The 15,248-nt window shown below is 21.5% G+C and overlaps 2 protein-coding genes across 3 annotated transcripts; both read left to right on the plus strand.

Moving 5' to 3' along the window:
* The first annotated feature begins 2,529 nt into the window (after positions 1-2,529).
* LOC122850684 (GTP-binding protein Rhes) lies at positions 2,530-9,033 on the plus strand. The gene is made up of 6 exons (XM_044149816.1): positions 2,530-2,559; positions 2,738-3,015; positions 4,641-4,798; positions 6,893-7,073; positions 7,488-7,698; positions 8,794-9,033. Exons 1-6 carry the CDS (start codon positions 2,530-2,532, stop codon positions 9,004-9,006), a joined length of 1,071 nt encoding a protein of 356 aa, XP_044005751.1. The 3' UTR covers positions 9,007-9,033.
* Positions 9,034-11,681: 2,648 nt separating this feature from the next.
* Positions 11,682-14,953, plus strand: LOC122850062 (peroxisomal membrane protein PMP34). 2 transcript variants are annotated; one of them, XM_044149057.1, is made up of 11 exons: positions 11,682-11,956; positions 12,025-12,094; positions 12,288-12,531; positions 12,831-13,005; positions 13,086-13,146; positions 13,359-13,425; positions 13,502-13,650; positions 13,719-13,832; positions 14,303-14,550; positions 14,630-14,697; positions 14,761-14,953. In XM_044149057.1, the coding sequence occupies exons 4-11, from the start codon at positions 12,934-12,936 to the stop codon at positions 14,903-14,905; spliced, it is 924 nt and encodes a 307-aa protein (XP_044004992.1). In that variant the 5' UTR covers positions 11,682-11,956; positions 12,025-12,094; positions 12,288-12,531; positions 12,831-12,933; the 3' UTR covers positions 14,906-14,953. The 2 variants fall into 2 exon arrangements, with proteins under 2 accessions (XP_044004992.1, XP_044004993.1); XM_044149058.1 differs by lacking the exon at positions 11,682-11,956 and having other exon boundaries at positions 11,988-12,094.
* Positions 14,954-15,248: the final 295 nt, after the last annotated feature.

A 15,248-nucleotide genomic window follows, 5' to 3' on the forward strand; every position in this document is an offset into this window, starting at 1 on the left:
CATGATTGGAGGGATGGTATTATAAAGGGTGATTAAAGTAGCAAAGTGGGAGGTGTAACACGTTCAAGCCATTATTTCAAACCCCACGAATATGAATGTGCCAAGACAGCTGACCAGCTTATCTATTTTGAGACGAAAAAATAAATAAAAATGAGAAAAAAAAAAATGAAACAAAAGTGCCAACTCAAGTTTTGCTCTTGAACACAATGGTCTCTCTAATGGATACACAGCTGGGTGTATCCTTTTTGTATTTAATATATATTATTGATAATGAAAAAAAAAAATAATAATGCAATAGTTTGAATTTTATTATATGGAAAAATTTATAGCAGCATAGGGTAAGAGACAAAAAAAAATTCGTAAAAGCTTTTAGCAATTTGAGGCTCATTTAATGTCATCTGTTTCTTGTATTGAATTTTTTTTTTATATAAAGAAATATATTTGTCATGAAAATTACATGAATTTTATTTATGTATTATGTTAAATAAAAATCTTCTATTTATTTAATTATTATTAGTATTAGAAATTAGAAAAAAATATTATTTCGATGAAAATAAATTTTTTAAATTTTTTTCTTTTTAATTTTTTTTATTTTTAAAAATAGTTATTTGATAGAATGAATTTATAGATTTCTCACAAGTGGTGATATCGCGAATTGTTTCTATATATACGCGAAATAAAATTGTTATCAGTGGGCGGCGAGGCAAGGCGGCAAGCAAAAGAAATTTAATCTTGGAAGTTGTCGCTACAGCACCTACCGATTTGTTCTCGCCGTCTTTTTGCATTTTTTTTTTTTTAAATAAATAATTATAATAAATATATATAGTTTTTGTAAAAATATAAGCATCATAATTACAGCTGCAATTTTTTACATAAAAAAATAATTATAATCAAAGAAGAATTTAATTTACATCAACAATTGAAATATCAATTTTATCATAAGGAAAATTTTTGTATTTGTATAGCTTATCTTCCTGTCACACTCACACTTTTCATGAAAAATAAATCAAATAATAAAATCGAAATCACCCCATGTGTAAAGGTCACCCGAATAAATAAATTTCATGTCTTTAATAGATTGTTTGGATTAAATGCCTGAGAAAATTTTCAATCTGAACGACCATGTGAATTGTTCAACCACGCACGTCAATATTTTATTATTTTATTTCTCCCCAATACCTTGATTTTTTATTTTGATATATATTTTTTTTCTCATTTTAAGCTTATTTATTTATTATAATTTGATTTTTTTTTATAGAAAAATAACGGTGAATTATTTTTCTGAATTTTTAAAATTTTAAAAACATCAAATTCAATATTTTTCTTTGGCTAAAATTGTCATCGTCACTTTTTATGGAGTGATATTGGATATGTCCACTGGGGTGAAATAAAAAACTATTGAAAAATACATATAGATTTTTTTTTTTTAATATAAAAAAAGGTTGGAGATTACCACACCAATGCACAGAAGACTCGAAATATTTATTCAATGTTTGTATGTATATTTTTTTAAATTTTATATTTTCAAACGAGATGAGCAGTATAAAACACACCCCAGTTATATTCATGATGAAAAGCTATTACGAGTTTTTATAGTTGAATATTATCTTGAATATATATAGTTGTTGAAAATTGATCCTCGAGATGGGAGGATGAAAATTTCACGAAGAATGCTGACAAGTAACAATAGCTCATCCACGTTAAATGGGAATGTAAAAAAAATATATAAAAAAAAATATATATATCAAAGGGTAGGTGATTAAAAGCTAAAAAAAAAAAAGTTGGAAAACTAGAAAGTTATACTTCATGACCAACTATTATACCCTTATTTTATTTTACCCTTTTTTTTTTTACCCTTTTATTCTTCGAGAAACGATTCTTCAATATTAAAAGTTTTTGTAGTTATATGAAAATTAATTTATTATATTAAACAGTATAAAAAAAAAAAAAAAAAATTATATATTTATTATTCATCTCTATCAAGGGCAGAGGTTTATCGAATTATCATATATTTTTTTTTTATTATTATTAAAGTTAAAACCTTTGAGGGTTTTTTAATTAATTTTTTTTTTTTTTTTGACTTGTTAATTAATGAATTTATTGATTAATAAAAATTTTAAATTAGAGATTGATTTTAAGATGAATTATTATTTATAGAGATGTTATCATTACTCAATATCATGATCAAAATATCTTCAATATAAATTTTCCAATTAAATAAAATATCTGGGTTAATAATTTCCCTCAAATAAAAAAAACTTATCCTGTCACGTTTGTCAGTATAGAAAGTATATTTAAAATAAAAAAATAATCCAAGCATAGAAAAAAATATAAACAATGATATAATAATTATAAATAATATCTCAAAAAATTATTATGAATAAATTTTATTTAATAATTTATTTATATTATTTTTAAATTTACTTTCATATACATTTTTAATTAATTAATTTAGAAATTAATCAATTAGTCATTGAATTTTAATAAATAAATATTATTATTATTTTAAATATAATTTTACAAATACTTATGCCTCAAATATTATCTCAAAAATTTTACGTAATCATTAATCTTATCACAAAATTAATAATAACAATTATTTATATTTTTAATTAAAAAAAAGAAACAATAATAGCTCATTGAGAGCACTCAAGAGTCGTTTCAAGTTCTATTTATTTCTCTCAAGAGTATAAATTAATTTAAAAAAAAAAAATTATTTTTAATTAATTAATTTTAGCTGGAGGCGTGGGGTAGATTTTTTGGTTGCGTCCAGCGACTCTGCAAAAGTAGAAACACTTTTGACGAAAACGAGCCTCGTCGTGTACGAGGAAGAAGAGGTGCCCAAGATCTTGAAGGACCATCTGGATCAGAAGATGGAATTTTACCAGTTCCAGTCAGTCCAAGTCCTGCCTCAACATCATCGCAGGAAGATTCATGCAAACCACCACCCAGAAATTGTTACCGTCTCATTGTCCTTGGTTCCGCAAGAGTTGGAAAAACTGCCCTTGTAGCACGGTAACATATATAATTAATACGCATTCAACAAGTATTTAAAAAAAATATATATATATATATAAAAATTAATTTTTTTTTAATTTAATTAACACTTGATAAGACGTATTATTATTTGTTTTTTTATTCAACCGATAGATGGCCATTTGTAGTTTTTCTCGCAAGTGGTCATGTGAAATCTCGTTTGTATATATACACCAATAAAAAGTGTCACTCTCGGATGTCGGAGGGTGTTCTACCTAGATGTAGAACTGGACTGCTTCGGTAGCACACAACTCTGTGTGTGTTAGAAGTCCAATCCGGCGGGATGCTTCAGAGACATACTGAGGTGATATTATACTCAGTAGAGCATCCCATCAGGGCTTCTCCGGGTTTTAAATCTTGTCGTTTGTATTCCCGGGTAAAAGAAGGACCAAACGATAATGCCGGGTGCTCTCTGACATCCATTTTGCTTTTTTTTTAAATAATTAATTTTAATTTTTTACCTTTGTTTAAATGATAATTATATATTTTTGATTTTACATAAAGTTAGTTGGATATTAGAAATATTATTCGTAAATTGAATATTACTTGTAATTTAAATCAATTTTAATTATACTTTATATCAATAATAATATTACATCAGTGTATAAATGCTTCAAGATATTTATGAACATTATTGTAGCCAGAGTGTATTGACATAGCTCATTGTAAATTGAAATTAATAAACCAAGCTTTATGGTATTGTAAATATTTGAAAATACACACGAATATTATTGCAGTTATTCAGTAGCAAACCAAGCATGCTAAAAATTGATTACAAATTTTTTTTTCATTTTTAAATTGATTATTTTACTATTTTTTCTTCATGGAAATATTTTATTTTATTTTTAAATCTAGGTGAGAATTTTCTATACAATCAAGTGATTAAATTCTATTCAATTCACATCAATAATTTTTTTTTATTTTGTTCTTCATGACAGAATTTAGTAGTAATAAAAAAAAAAAAAATCGATTGTTGATTTTTCAAATAAAATTTATCTGATTTAATAATTTTCTGTTATTTAATTTTTTTTTTTTTTTTTCATACTTCAATAAGTTAAATAAAAGTTTAAAATTATTGTTTCAATTTTTATTATATTATTTTTCTTTAAATAGTTATTTAGTTTCTTTTAATTTTTTTTTAAATCAATTTATAGAATTAAATAGAGAGACAATATATTTGAAAGAGAAAAAAAAAAAACCAGATTTTTTAAAGTTGAAAATATGAAGGTGGTAAAAGAACTTTTGTAAAAAGAAATGAGGCATTTTCAAATGACAGAAAATTAAAAAAAAAAAAAAAAAAAACTTGTTCCAGATTCAGTAGACTTTTGTATATATATTTTTTTTTTAATTTTACTTCATGAAAAGTAGTGGTATAATTCCCTTAGAGGTAGCTGACGTAAAAGTTCAGCCAGAGTTAATTTCATCCAAGCATTGACCAAAAAAAAAAACTTTTTTTCATTAATTTTAATGTAAACTTAAAGAGTACATTTAAATCACCTGTTATAAATCCTACAAAACAATTTAAATAAAAATGTTTATTTAATTTTTTTACATGGAAAAATATTATGTTAATTAAATGATAATTATTTATTTTTTTAATATAGATTTTTGTCAAATAAATTTGAGGAAAGTTATACACCTACAATTGAAGATTTTCATAGAAAATTGTACCGAATAAGAGGTGAAGTTCATCAACTTGATTTACTTGATACCAGTGGTAACCATCCATTTCCTGCGATGAGACGACTCTCTTTTTTAACAGGTAATTCAAATTAAAAATTTATTTAACTTAAAATTTAATTATTTAAAAATTATTGAAAAAAAATACATATATTTTATTTTTTTTTTTATATTTAAATTCTTTACAGTATATAAAATGCAAGATCAATATAAACGTCCAACAAAAGCTACTTTTAAAAATTCATAAATATTCAACTTAAACCCCATGTTTTTCAACAAAAAGATTTAAAAATTTAATATATTCTCATTAAAAACATTTTCCATTATTATTTTATACAAAATTTTTTTTTATAAAAAAATTTACAACATTAAATTAATTTTTTTAATATAAAATTTTATTGATAAAATTTATCAATACTTTACAAAACTAATATAAATAAATAAAAAAAAAAAAACTTTATTTCAATGTTAATGCTTTTTTACGTAAATTAAAATTGTTTAAAAAATTTTATTTTTAATATGTAAAAAACGTTTTATAATTTTTTTTAAAAAACAATTTCAATGATTTAAAATAAAAAAATTATTTTAAAATTTTTTATATATTTTATTTTCTTTTAAATCGTAAAGTTTTAAGCTTGAATTTGTGATGAGTATGTATAAAGTGGTTTTTCTATGATGTGTCAACACAATATATGTAGATGTATAATATATTTTGCCCGGAAATTTATGAAATCCCCGGGCAAAATGTTGGCACATATGATGTAGAGAAAAGCAGTGAGTTTGTTTTGAGATGAGGTCAAAAGTTGTTGATGTATATATGTACTAAAATTGTATATTAGTTTAGTATATACTCAACAAGTTAAAGTGAGAGTAAATGACTCATGTGGCCAATTGTACAAAACTAGTCTTAATAACTGTATTGATATATCGTAAAATCGATAATCAATTTTATGCTCATTTCATGGTCAATTTATGTAGCTCAAATAAATTTAATTAATATCATTTATAAATCTTGAATACTCACATTTTTAATTAATATCAAATTTTATTAATTAATTAAAATGTAACTTGAATTAATTTATAAAAAATTTTAATGGAATTTAAATATGATGGATTTTAAATTAATTAAAAAAAATTATTAATTAATGTGCTATTATTAAATATAAAAAATTGTTTAATTGGGGTTTTTTTTTAATTAGTAAAGGAGTGAATTTTATTGTTATTTTTTTTTATTAATGATAAATTACAATAATTAATTTTCAAAACTTTGTCCAATTTTTTTTCAATTGTTTTCTTTTTTTTTTGTTAATATTTATCTGTCAGTTACAGAATTTATATTTATTGTTTTATGAATTTTTTTCGTGTTGTTTCATTTCTATTTTTTCGATATATATTTTTAATTTTTTTTTTACTCCGATATGAATGACAGATGAAAATATACATGAAAACTTTTGAAAGGGATAAATAAAAGAGAAGAAAGAAATATAAAAAGATGAATAAATAAAGTTTTTATTATAAATAAAACAAGTAAAAGTATTGACTTAAAAAAAATATATAAATATCTTTGTTTGAATAATATACGAAAAGAAAACAAATATATAAATAAAATATAAATAATAGTGTAAATAAGAAATCAATATTATTTTTAAGTAAAATCAAAGTTTTAAACAATAAAGATAGATTAAAATTTATAGATTTGTATTGACGTTGTTGTAAAATAAATAAAAGATTGATAAAAAAAAGAAAGAAAAAATATATATACTCAAGTTGGTGACCCCGATATTGTGAACAATACAAGACGTAAACATTGTATTTCGATTTTCTATATAGATTGTATTTTTATAAACGTATTTATATCATTACAATGTAAACGACATAATAACATTATCTATTTTTAAAACTTTTAACTACAAGATAATCATATTTTTTATTTAAAAAAAAATTTCGATTTCGATTCATTCGAAACAGCTATTATTTCGATTTTAAATAGAAAACCCAAACAATGAAAGAAAATAATTTCATAAGATTTTTATACAACAATAAATAAAACTATAAATTTTAATTTATTTTAAACTTTTAATAACAATAAGATATTATAATTTTTAATAATTTTTATGATAATTAAAAATTCAAATTCAAACACTTTAAGTTGAATAAATATTTATATAATTTACAGGTGATTTGTTTGTGGTGGTATTTAGTATGGACAGTCGTGAATCATTTGAAGAGGCAATTAGATTACGTGAAGCAATATTAGAAACAAAAATAACAGCAACACAAAGTGCTAAAGGAAGAAAAAGTCACAGCATTAAAGTACCAATGGTCATTGTTGGTAATAAATGTGATCGTGATACAAAGTAAGTTTTAGCATTTATTAAATCAATATACATATTACCAAAATTTAAATTATTCTTTTGTTGTAAATTACACAAATGATACATATTAAATTCATTAAAATCAACAAATGTAAATTAGCTATTGTATATTTAATTTTATTATTAAACAATGTATATAAAATTTATACAAAATTAATAATATAAATTCTCTTGGGTAAATGTAAATTATTTTCTATGTAATTAATATAATCAAAAGTTGAAAATTTATAATATATATTTCAATTAAAAAGTTAAATTAAAATTATAAAATTTATTTAAATAAATTACATTAATTAAAAGTTAAATTAAATTATTAAAATTAATTAATAATGATACTATTTTATAAATAAATGTTTAATGTTTATTCAATATTATTTATAAATAATTTATTTCAAGGCTTGTTACGATTGAAGAGGCACAACAATATTGTTCTGGTCAAGATGAGTGTTGTGTATTTGTTGAAGTATCAGCTAAACGAAATTATCATGTTGATGAATTATTTTATCAACTATTTGTTGTTGCTGGTTTACCACTTGAAATGGCACCCAATCATCATAGAAAAGTTCCACTTACATTTGGATCACCAACAATGCTGCCACCCTCTCAGGTTAATTTTATATTAATATATTCACCCATCATCACGAACCATAAATAAATAATAAATATTAAAAAAAATCTATAAACATTGCATGATGACAACCCTACAAATGAAAATTTATTCATGTCACATAAATTTTTTACAAATCACATTTCTATTTAAAAAAAAAACGTATTTTTATTTTAAAAAAATAGAAAATATATTTTTTTTTTAAACAAATAATCAATTTAAAAAAAAAATCAATTATTAATATATTTTTTTATTTATTTATCTTTGATGAATAAATAAAATAAAGAATATTATATAAAAAATTTTCATAGAAATTAAATATTATTCTTACTACTAATTGAGGGTCTGGATGCAATAACACGTCGAGCGCTCGAAAGTCAAGAAAATGCTATGTTGCTGTGGGTGGAAATTAAGAAAAATTAAAATTGAAAAATTAAAAATACAGTCGTCGATAAAATTAAAAATACATGTTTTTCTCCAAATAAACTTAGATGAATTAGTTTACGAGATAAATAAAAAAAATTTTTTTGAAAAATACTTTTAATCATATAACTCGAGACAACTTCTTTAAAATAATCGACCTAAATTTAACTGTAGCTTCATTATATTTATTTATTATAATAAACTCATATTTCATATTGTTTAATTTTATTATATATTATTTAATGTCGAGGAAAAATTCAATGTGTCTAACTTTGAATGAAAAAGAGTCGGAGAAATTTAAAAATTGAGTAACTTCAGTCATTTGTTGACAGTATATCGAGTTTTAAAATTTTCAGATATTTTTTTGGATTTACTGAGTTATTAATTTAACAATAAATTGCGCGTATACTGTTTGTATTTATATTACAAATAACATAGATCGCGAAGACTGACGATCAATAGCTAACGGCAGCTCGAATTTGTTGTTAAAATTAATAACTCAGTTAATAAACAGTAAACCACATTGATAAAGTTGCATGTTGCATCGACGTAATCATATAATAAAAGTAAACCAAAATTATTTTTCAGAACCAACTATGAACATTTAATTCAGACACCGTTTTGAATAATTATTAGAAATATTTAATAAATTTTTTATTGTTGAATAAATAGCCAAGACACAAAGCAACATTGAGTATTAAAAGACGTTTAAGTGATGCATGTGGTGTTGTTGCACCAAATGTTAGAAGACCAAGTATAAGAACAGACTTGATGATAATGAGGACCAAAACATGTTCCCTTGGTGCTGGAAATGATAATACAACACCGGGTTCACGTATAACACTAAGATCATCTGATCCAAACAAAAACTGCACAATACAGTGATAAATATAATTTAATAATTAATAATAACAATAACAAAATAAAAATTAAATTCATAAATAATTATTATATAAATTTTACTAAATCATAATTTTAATATAATAAAATACAAAAACAAAGAAAAGAAAATCATAATATATAATTAAAAATAAACAAATAATAATAACAATAATATTAATAAATAATTATGGAGAAGAAAATGAAAAAAAAAAATAACAAAATGGTATATTTGCACGCGATGAAAACACACGATGATAAATTATTTAAATTTTGTTATGAAAAAAATTGTATTTGACCTCTTTGATCAACAGTTTTTTTTTTTTTTTGTTTATAATTTATTTAAAATATTTAACATTTATTTAAACTATAGCCATAATGTTGTGATAAATATTTATTACATTTTTATAATACTCATTATTATTTATTAATAATTTATTATCATATTTATGTGTATAAAAAAAACAATAAATTATAATTTGATTTTAATTATAAAGTTAATAAATTTTTTAATTTACATTGATATTAAAAATAAATAAAATTGATAATAATTTATAATAATTACAACAGTAGTTTATAAATAATAATAATTTTAAGATTAATAAATATCATTTGCAATTTAAATCGCCTTAATTATGATATACTATTAATCAAAAATAAAAATATTGTTGACTTTAAATAGCTAATAATTTATTGGATTTATTTAATAAAATAATACATTTTTCAATAATAATAATTCACGATGAACCAATTATAATTAAATAACAAATATATATGTAAATAGAAAATTTAAAAAAAAGAGACAATTGTATAAAGAGATAAATATTATTAAAAAAAAATAAAACTATAATTATAGATTAAAAAAATGGAGGAAAGTTGATTTAAAAAAAAAAATTATAAATTTATTATAAAGTGTAATCAAAATTTAAATAATAATTAGCATTTTTTTTGTTTGTTTAATGAACTCATAAATAAATAATATATACATAATAATAATTTTAATAAATTCATGAAAATTATTTTAACTATAATTACGCCCAGTTGGATGAAATTTTACACTCCGTTAAATTATATGTAAATTTTTTCTTAAAAATATTTTACCTATAGAAATAAATATTGACAGTCTAATTATACATTAATTTAGAAACAATAAAATATATAATTTTAATTGTTAATAATAGCTTTAAACTTGTTTTATTTTTTTGTAATAATTAATACTAATTTTATTCCAAGACATTATTTTCCAAAGATAATTATTAACTGTCGTTGATAATTTAATTTTACGTCATTAATTTAAGTATATTTTGTGTTAAAAGTTTTGCAAGCTCATCGTAAATGTTATGTGAAAGTAACATTATCACTGCATATACGTAACTTTTGATGAAAAACTTAAACTGTATTTATAAATTTTTTATTCAAAGTTTTTTATATACAGTAATTTATCATTTTATAAACTTTTGCATATTTATTTTAATTAAAAAAAAAAAATAATAATCTATTAGTCTATTGTTTAAATAATTTAAGCTTATATTTTTATTTATTTTATTTATTTTATTTATTTAAAAATATGACCATTTATTGTTTTTCTCTGGCAGTTTTTTTTTTATATACAAAAATATCGTAAAAATATTTAATTCTCAATCTGAAATTTTTAAAGGGTAATATTATTTAAGGGTTGATTTGACCCTTTGTATTTTTTTATAATAAAAAACACTTAAAGCTCTTCTCCCTCGTTAAATATTTCATTCAAATTATTTTTTTTCTAAATCAAACAGCGTTAAAAATTTTGCTTGTTTGAAAAGAAAATAATTAAAAAATTAGATTACTCTTTGTAAATAAAAAATAAGATGAAAAATTAAAATGTTAATTTGATGTCAAGAAAAGCGCAAAATAAAAAAAGAAATAGAAAACAAAAAATAGCTTTGTAAATAATTAAATACTATCAGCAAAATTACTCAAGCATTTATTTAAATTTTCTTTTGTTAAAAAAAATATTTAATTATGTATTTTCAATTGTTAAAATAATATCTATTATTTATTTGAAAGAAAAGCTGACCCCTGTCAAGAAAATCAAAAGCGCCAAAATTTATATGGCTAAAATTTCGAGAGAGAAAATTCACCTATGTATCCCCACGAGTGATAACTATATGTCCGTTAAACTTTGTAGTAAAACTATGCCAAAAAAAAAGAAAATAAATAAAACCTTTTTATTTTTTTCTTGATATTGAGTTCGCACATACCCTCGGGCTTACAACACACATATGCAACTACATCTGTGCAAATTCCCTGAGGTAATCCGACATCCAAAAAGTCCAATTTTTCTCATTCTTTCTCAACATTCTCATACAAAAAGTTAAACAAAAAAAAAATAATAATAACCAGCAAAGAAATATGTGAATCGACATCATTACCATTGTCATATTTTACCCTTTTTTTTTACCCCTGACGATTATTTTTTTTTGCTCAAGTAAAGTCAATCTTTGGAAAATTCTACATCAATGATTTTCCCTTTTTTTTGTTTCCATCATTTTTGTTCATTAATTATTATTGTTTTGAAAATATTTTGTGGATTTTTTTTTCCAACATTAGAATTTCTAACAAGACCGACTCTTGACGCATGAGCTGTTTTAAGAGTCGATAATAAATATAACTTTAAAAAATAAAAAAAAAATAAAAAACAGTCTGGCGCAGGCGTTAAAATCAGACCAACGTGTTTTTTTACTCCGCCATTATGTTGACAATAGTTTACTGATTACACCGATTATTATTAACATTAATTAACAAACTAATTACGTTTTCTTATTGTTAATTAATTAAATTTAATAAAACAGTAATTGTTATTTTTAAAAATATACATAGTGTCATTTATAAACAAAAAAAAAACAACAATAAAAATTGGCTACTCAAAATGATTTACAATCAATAAATTAATAATTAATAAATATTATATACAATTGTTTGTATAAATCTAAATATATTTATAAATAATTTGGCATTTTAATAATATTGTTGTTTTAATTTTAGGACAGTTTTTTTTAATTCAAAAATTATTTATTAACAAACAAGATGAGATGAATGAAATCAGCTGTTCAAGGTATTGTTTGTTTATTGTTTGTATTTTTTTTTTTGATCAGTTCATTCATGAATCATGACATTCTCATAAAATAAAAACTCATTAACTCATGTTTACTGATTTTGTAATATTTGTAAACTCCAAAAATGCATTTAAATATTTTTTAAAATGATAAATAAATATTAATACCTGCTTGTAAATAAAATTTTTTTAGGTAATTAAAATTTAGGACTTTGAATTATCCAGCGAGTAGAATTGTGAAGGCCATATGTTTATTATTACATGGACAAACTAATACACCTGAAAATTTATGATTGTATTGGTGTTGTGGAAATGTTTGTGTGATAAAAAATTAAATACATAAACGTCAGTCTGACTGTTGGGGCTTGGTGTGTTGTTTGGCTTCAAGTCTTCAATTTATAAATTCAGTCTTTTTACATTTTGGAGCTTGATTTACAGTAAGTTTTTTTTTTAACGTAATTATTGTCTAAATACAGTCAATAATTAATTTTTATTATAAAAATTATCATTTTAATATAGCAAAATAATTTTATAAATTTATTTCATTATTTTAATTTCATTTTTTTCGAATAATTTTGTGAAAAATTATATAATTTTTTTATATTTATGTTAAGCTATTATTCCATTTTAAATAATTTATCTCTTTTTTTTTTATTATCACTTTTTAATGTTAGTTTATCAACAACAATGTGAGATAAAAAAATAATTTATATCTAAATTTTAAAAAATTTAACAGGTCAAATTTTAACTACTACTACAAAAATAAATTTATGATAAAAAGACAACTGATAACAATAGAAATTTAATATTATTTATAAATAAATAAAAAAAAAATTACAATGACTGGTGGAAGTAATGGAGGAAGTGTTTTCACTTATGAGACACTTGTCCATGCTATATCCGGTGCTGCTGTGAGTAATTAAATTTTATAAATAATAAATTATTTAAATATATTTTTTACTAAAAAAATTAATGATTTTATAATTTGCAGGGAAGTGTCGTTGCAATGGCAACATTTTTTCCACTTGACACAGTACGCAGCCGACTCCAATGTGAGTAAAAAATAAATGAAAAAAAATTTTGTAAATAAATAATTACATTAATTTTACATAACGCAATGTAATTATGCAAATTATTTTTATATAATATCAAATTTTTAACCTACATTTTAATAAATAAGAAAATTAATTAATAGCATAAAAAAATAATTATTATTTTTTGCTACTTTATTAATAATTTATGTATTTTTTTAATTAACAATTAGTGGAAGAAGGAAGACAGTCAAAAAATACACTAGCAACATTAAAAGAGTTGATGTCTAAAGAAGGACCGTAAGTTGTAATTAAAAAAATAATTAATAAACAAAATAAAACTATTAAAATTGATTAAATAATTTTGTAATTTTAGTTCAACATTGTATCGAGGAATAGTGCCTGTACTTGAAAGTTTATGTGCAAGTAATTTCGTATATTTTTATACATTTCATGGAATGAAATTACTACGAAGTTCTAGAAATCAAACAGCAAAAAATGATCTTCTAGTTGCTTCAATAGCTGGTAATTATTTTTTAAAATTTGCATTAATTAATCGATGAATAATAATTTATTTATTGCTATTATTTAAGGTTTTATAAATGTACTTGTAACAACACCACTTTGGGTTGTCAATACAAGACTAAAGATGAAAGGAATAACTGATATTCATGAGAGAAATAATAATGAATATGAAACACTTCTTGGTAAGTTTATTATTCCATGATAATAATTTAATTGACAATGACTATATAAGTTTGATAAGTTTGATAATACTTGACAATAATGAAAAGTAAATAGACTAGCTATTTTTAGATTTCAATAAAAAAAAAAAAAACTCAACAGTAAAGTCAATAATTCAATTATTTTTTATTTTATATTTCAAGTACTTTTTTTTTTAAATTTAAATATAATATTTTAATATTCATAACATACTTTTAAATATTGAGTAACAATTTATAAAAATATTTATTTAAATTTATAAAATTTTTAATGAAGTAAAAGGAATAGAATTTTTTTAATTTTTAATGTCAACATTATTGGCATCTTGTAAAATCAACGTGATCTTTGGACTTGATAATTATACATTTTTTTTTTTTATTCAGGTATTTTTTAAAAATACAAATTTATGAAATATTGTTAAGTTGAATTTTATATTTATTTTGTTGCTTTATAGATGGAATAATTCACATATGGAAATACGAAGGAATTGGAAAATTATGGGCTGGTACATTACCAAGTTTAATACTCGTTGCAAATCCAGCAATTCAATTTATGACCTATGAAAGTATAAAAAGAAAAGTTAGTAGTTCACTTGGAGGTGCACAAACACCAGCATGGATTTTTTTTACAATTGGTGCTATTGCTAAAACTGTTGCAACTATTTTAACTTATCCACTTCAATTGGTACAAACTAAATTACGGGTAATTTAATTTTAAATAAAGTTTTTTATATATTAATTTAATTTAAAGTTCTATAATTTATATATATTTTATTTTTAAGCATGGACATAATTATGAAAATCTTTCACCAAATGCTGGAACATTACAAATTTTACTATACATATTAAAGTAAGTATTAAATTTAATTATTTAAATTATTTAATAGCTTTAATTTATATTTTTTTCTTATAGAAAAAATGGAATTGGTGGTCTTTACAAAGGCATGGAAGCAAAATTACTTCAAACTGTTTTAACAGCAGCACTTATGTTCCTTGCTTATGAAAAAATATCAAGATTTGTTTTTCGAATTTTATTGCATCGACCAACTGTTCGATAGGAGTATTAATAAATTTAATTTAAAAAAAAAAAAAGAAAATAATAAAAACAAATAGCTGCTTAATTAATATAAATGAAAAATTAAATGTTAAGAGAAATAATAAAAATCCAAAAAAGAAATATAGTGTAATTAAGATTTTATAATAAAATTATAATTTAGAGGTTGTAATAATATTTATTATTAAACAAGGGAATGTGTAAAAAAAAAAATGGATGATGGGTAAAAGTCGAAATGAAAAATTATCTCATGATTTAGCCTTGAATATATTACCCTCAAAAAAAAATATTGAGGGTTTTTGGGCAAAGCTACGATATAGAAAAAAAAATTTTGTTAAAAAAATTGG

Source organism: Aphidius gifuensis, linkage group LG2, assembly GCF_014905175.1.
Source record: "Aphidius gifuensis isolate YNYX2018 linkage group LG2, ASM1490517v1, whole genome shotgun sequence".
Classification (NCBI taxonomy): Eukaryota; Metazoa; Arthropoda; class Insecta; order Hymenoptera; family Braconidae; genus Aphidius; species Aphidius gifuensis.

What these genes read in the sequence shown, in the direction of transcription:
- LOC122850684 (XM_044149816.1), top strand. Translation starts at nt 2,530, where the DNA reads ATGCCTCAAATATTATCTCAAAAATTTTAC. An exon ending in ACGACTCTCTTTTTTAACAG is followed by an intron (nt 4,799 to 6,892) that starts GTAATTCAAATT and finishes TATAATTTACAG; the next exon opens with GTGATTTGTTTGTGGTGGTA. An exon ending in CAATGCTGCCACCCTCTCAG is followed by an intron (nt 7,699 to 8,793) that starts GTTAATTTTATA and finishes TTGAATAAATAG; the next exon opens with CCAAGACACAAAGCAACATT.
- LOC122850062 (XM_044149057.1), top strand. Translation starts at nt 12,934, where the DNA reads ATGACTGGTGGAAGTAATGGAGGAAGTGTTTTCACTTATGAGACACTT. An exon ending in ATGCTATATCCGGTGCTGCT is followed by an intron (nt 13,006 to 13,085) that starts GTGAGTAATTAA and finishes TATAATTTGCAG; the next exon opens with GGAAGTGTCGTTGCAATGGC. An exon ending in TTGATGTCTAAAGAAGGACC is followed by an intron (nt 13,426 to 13,501) that starts GTAAGTTGTAAT and finishes TTGTAATTTTAG; the next exon opens with TTCAACATTGTATCGAGGAA.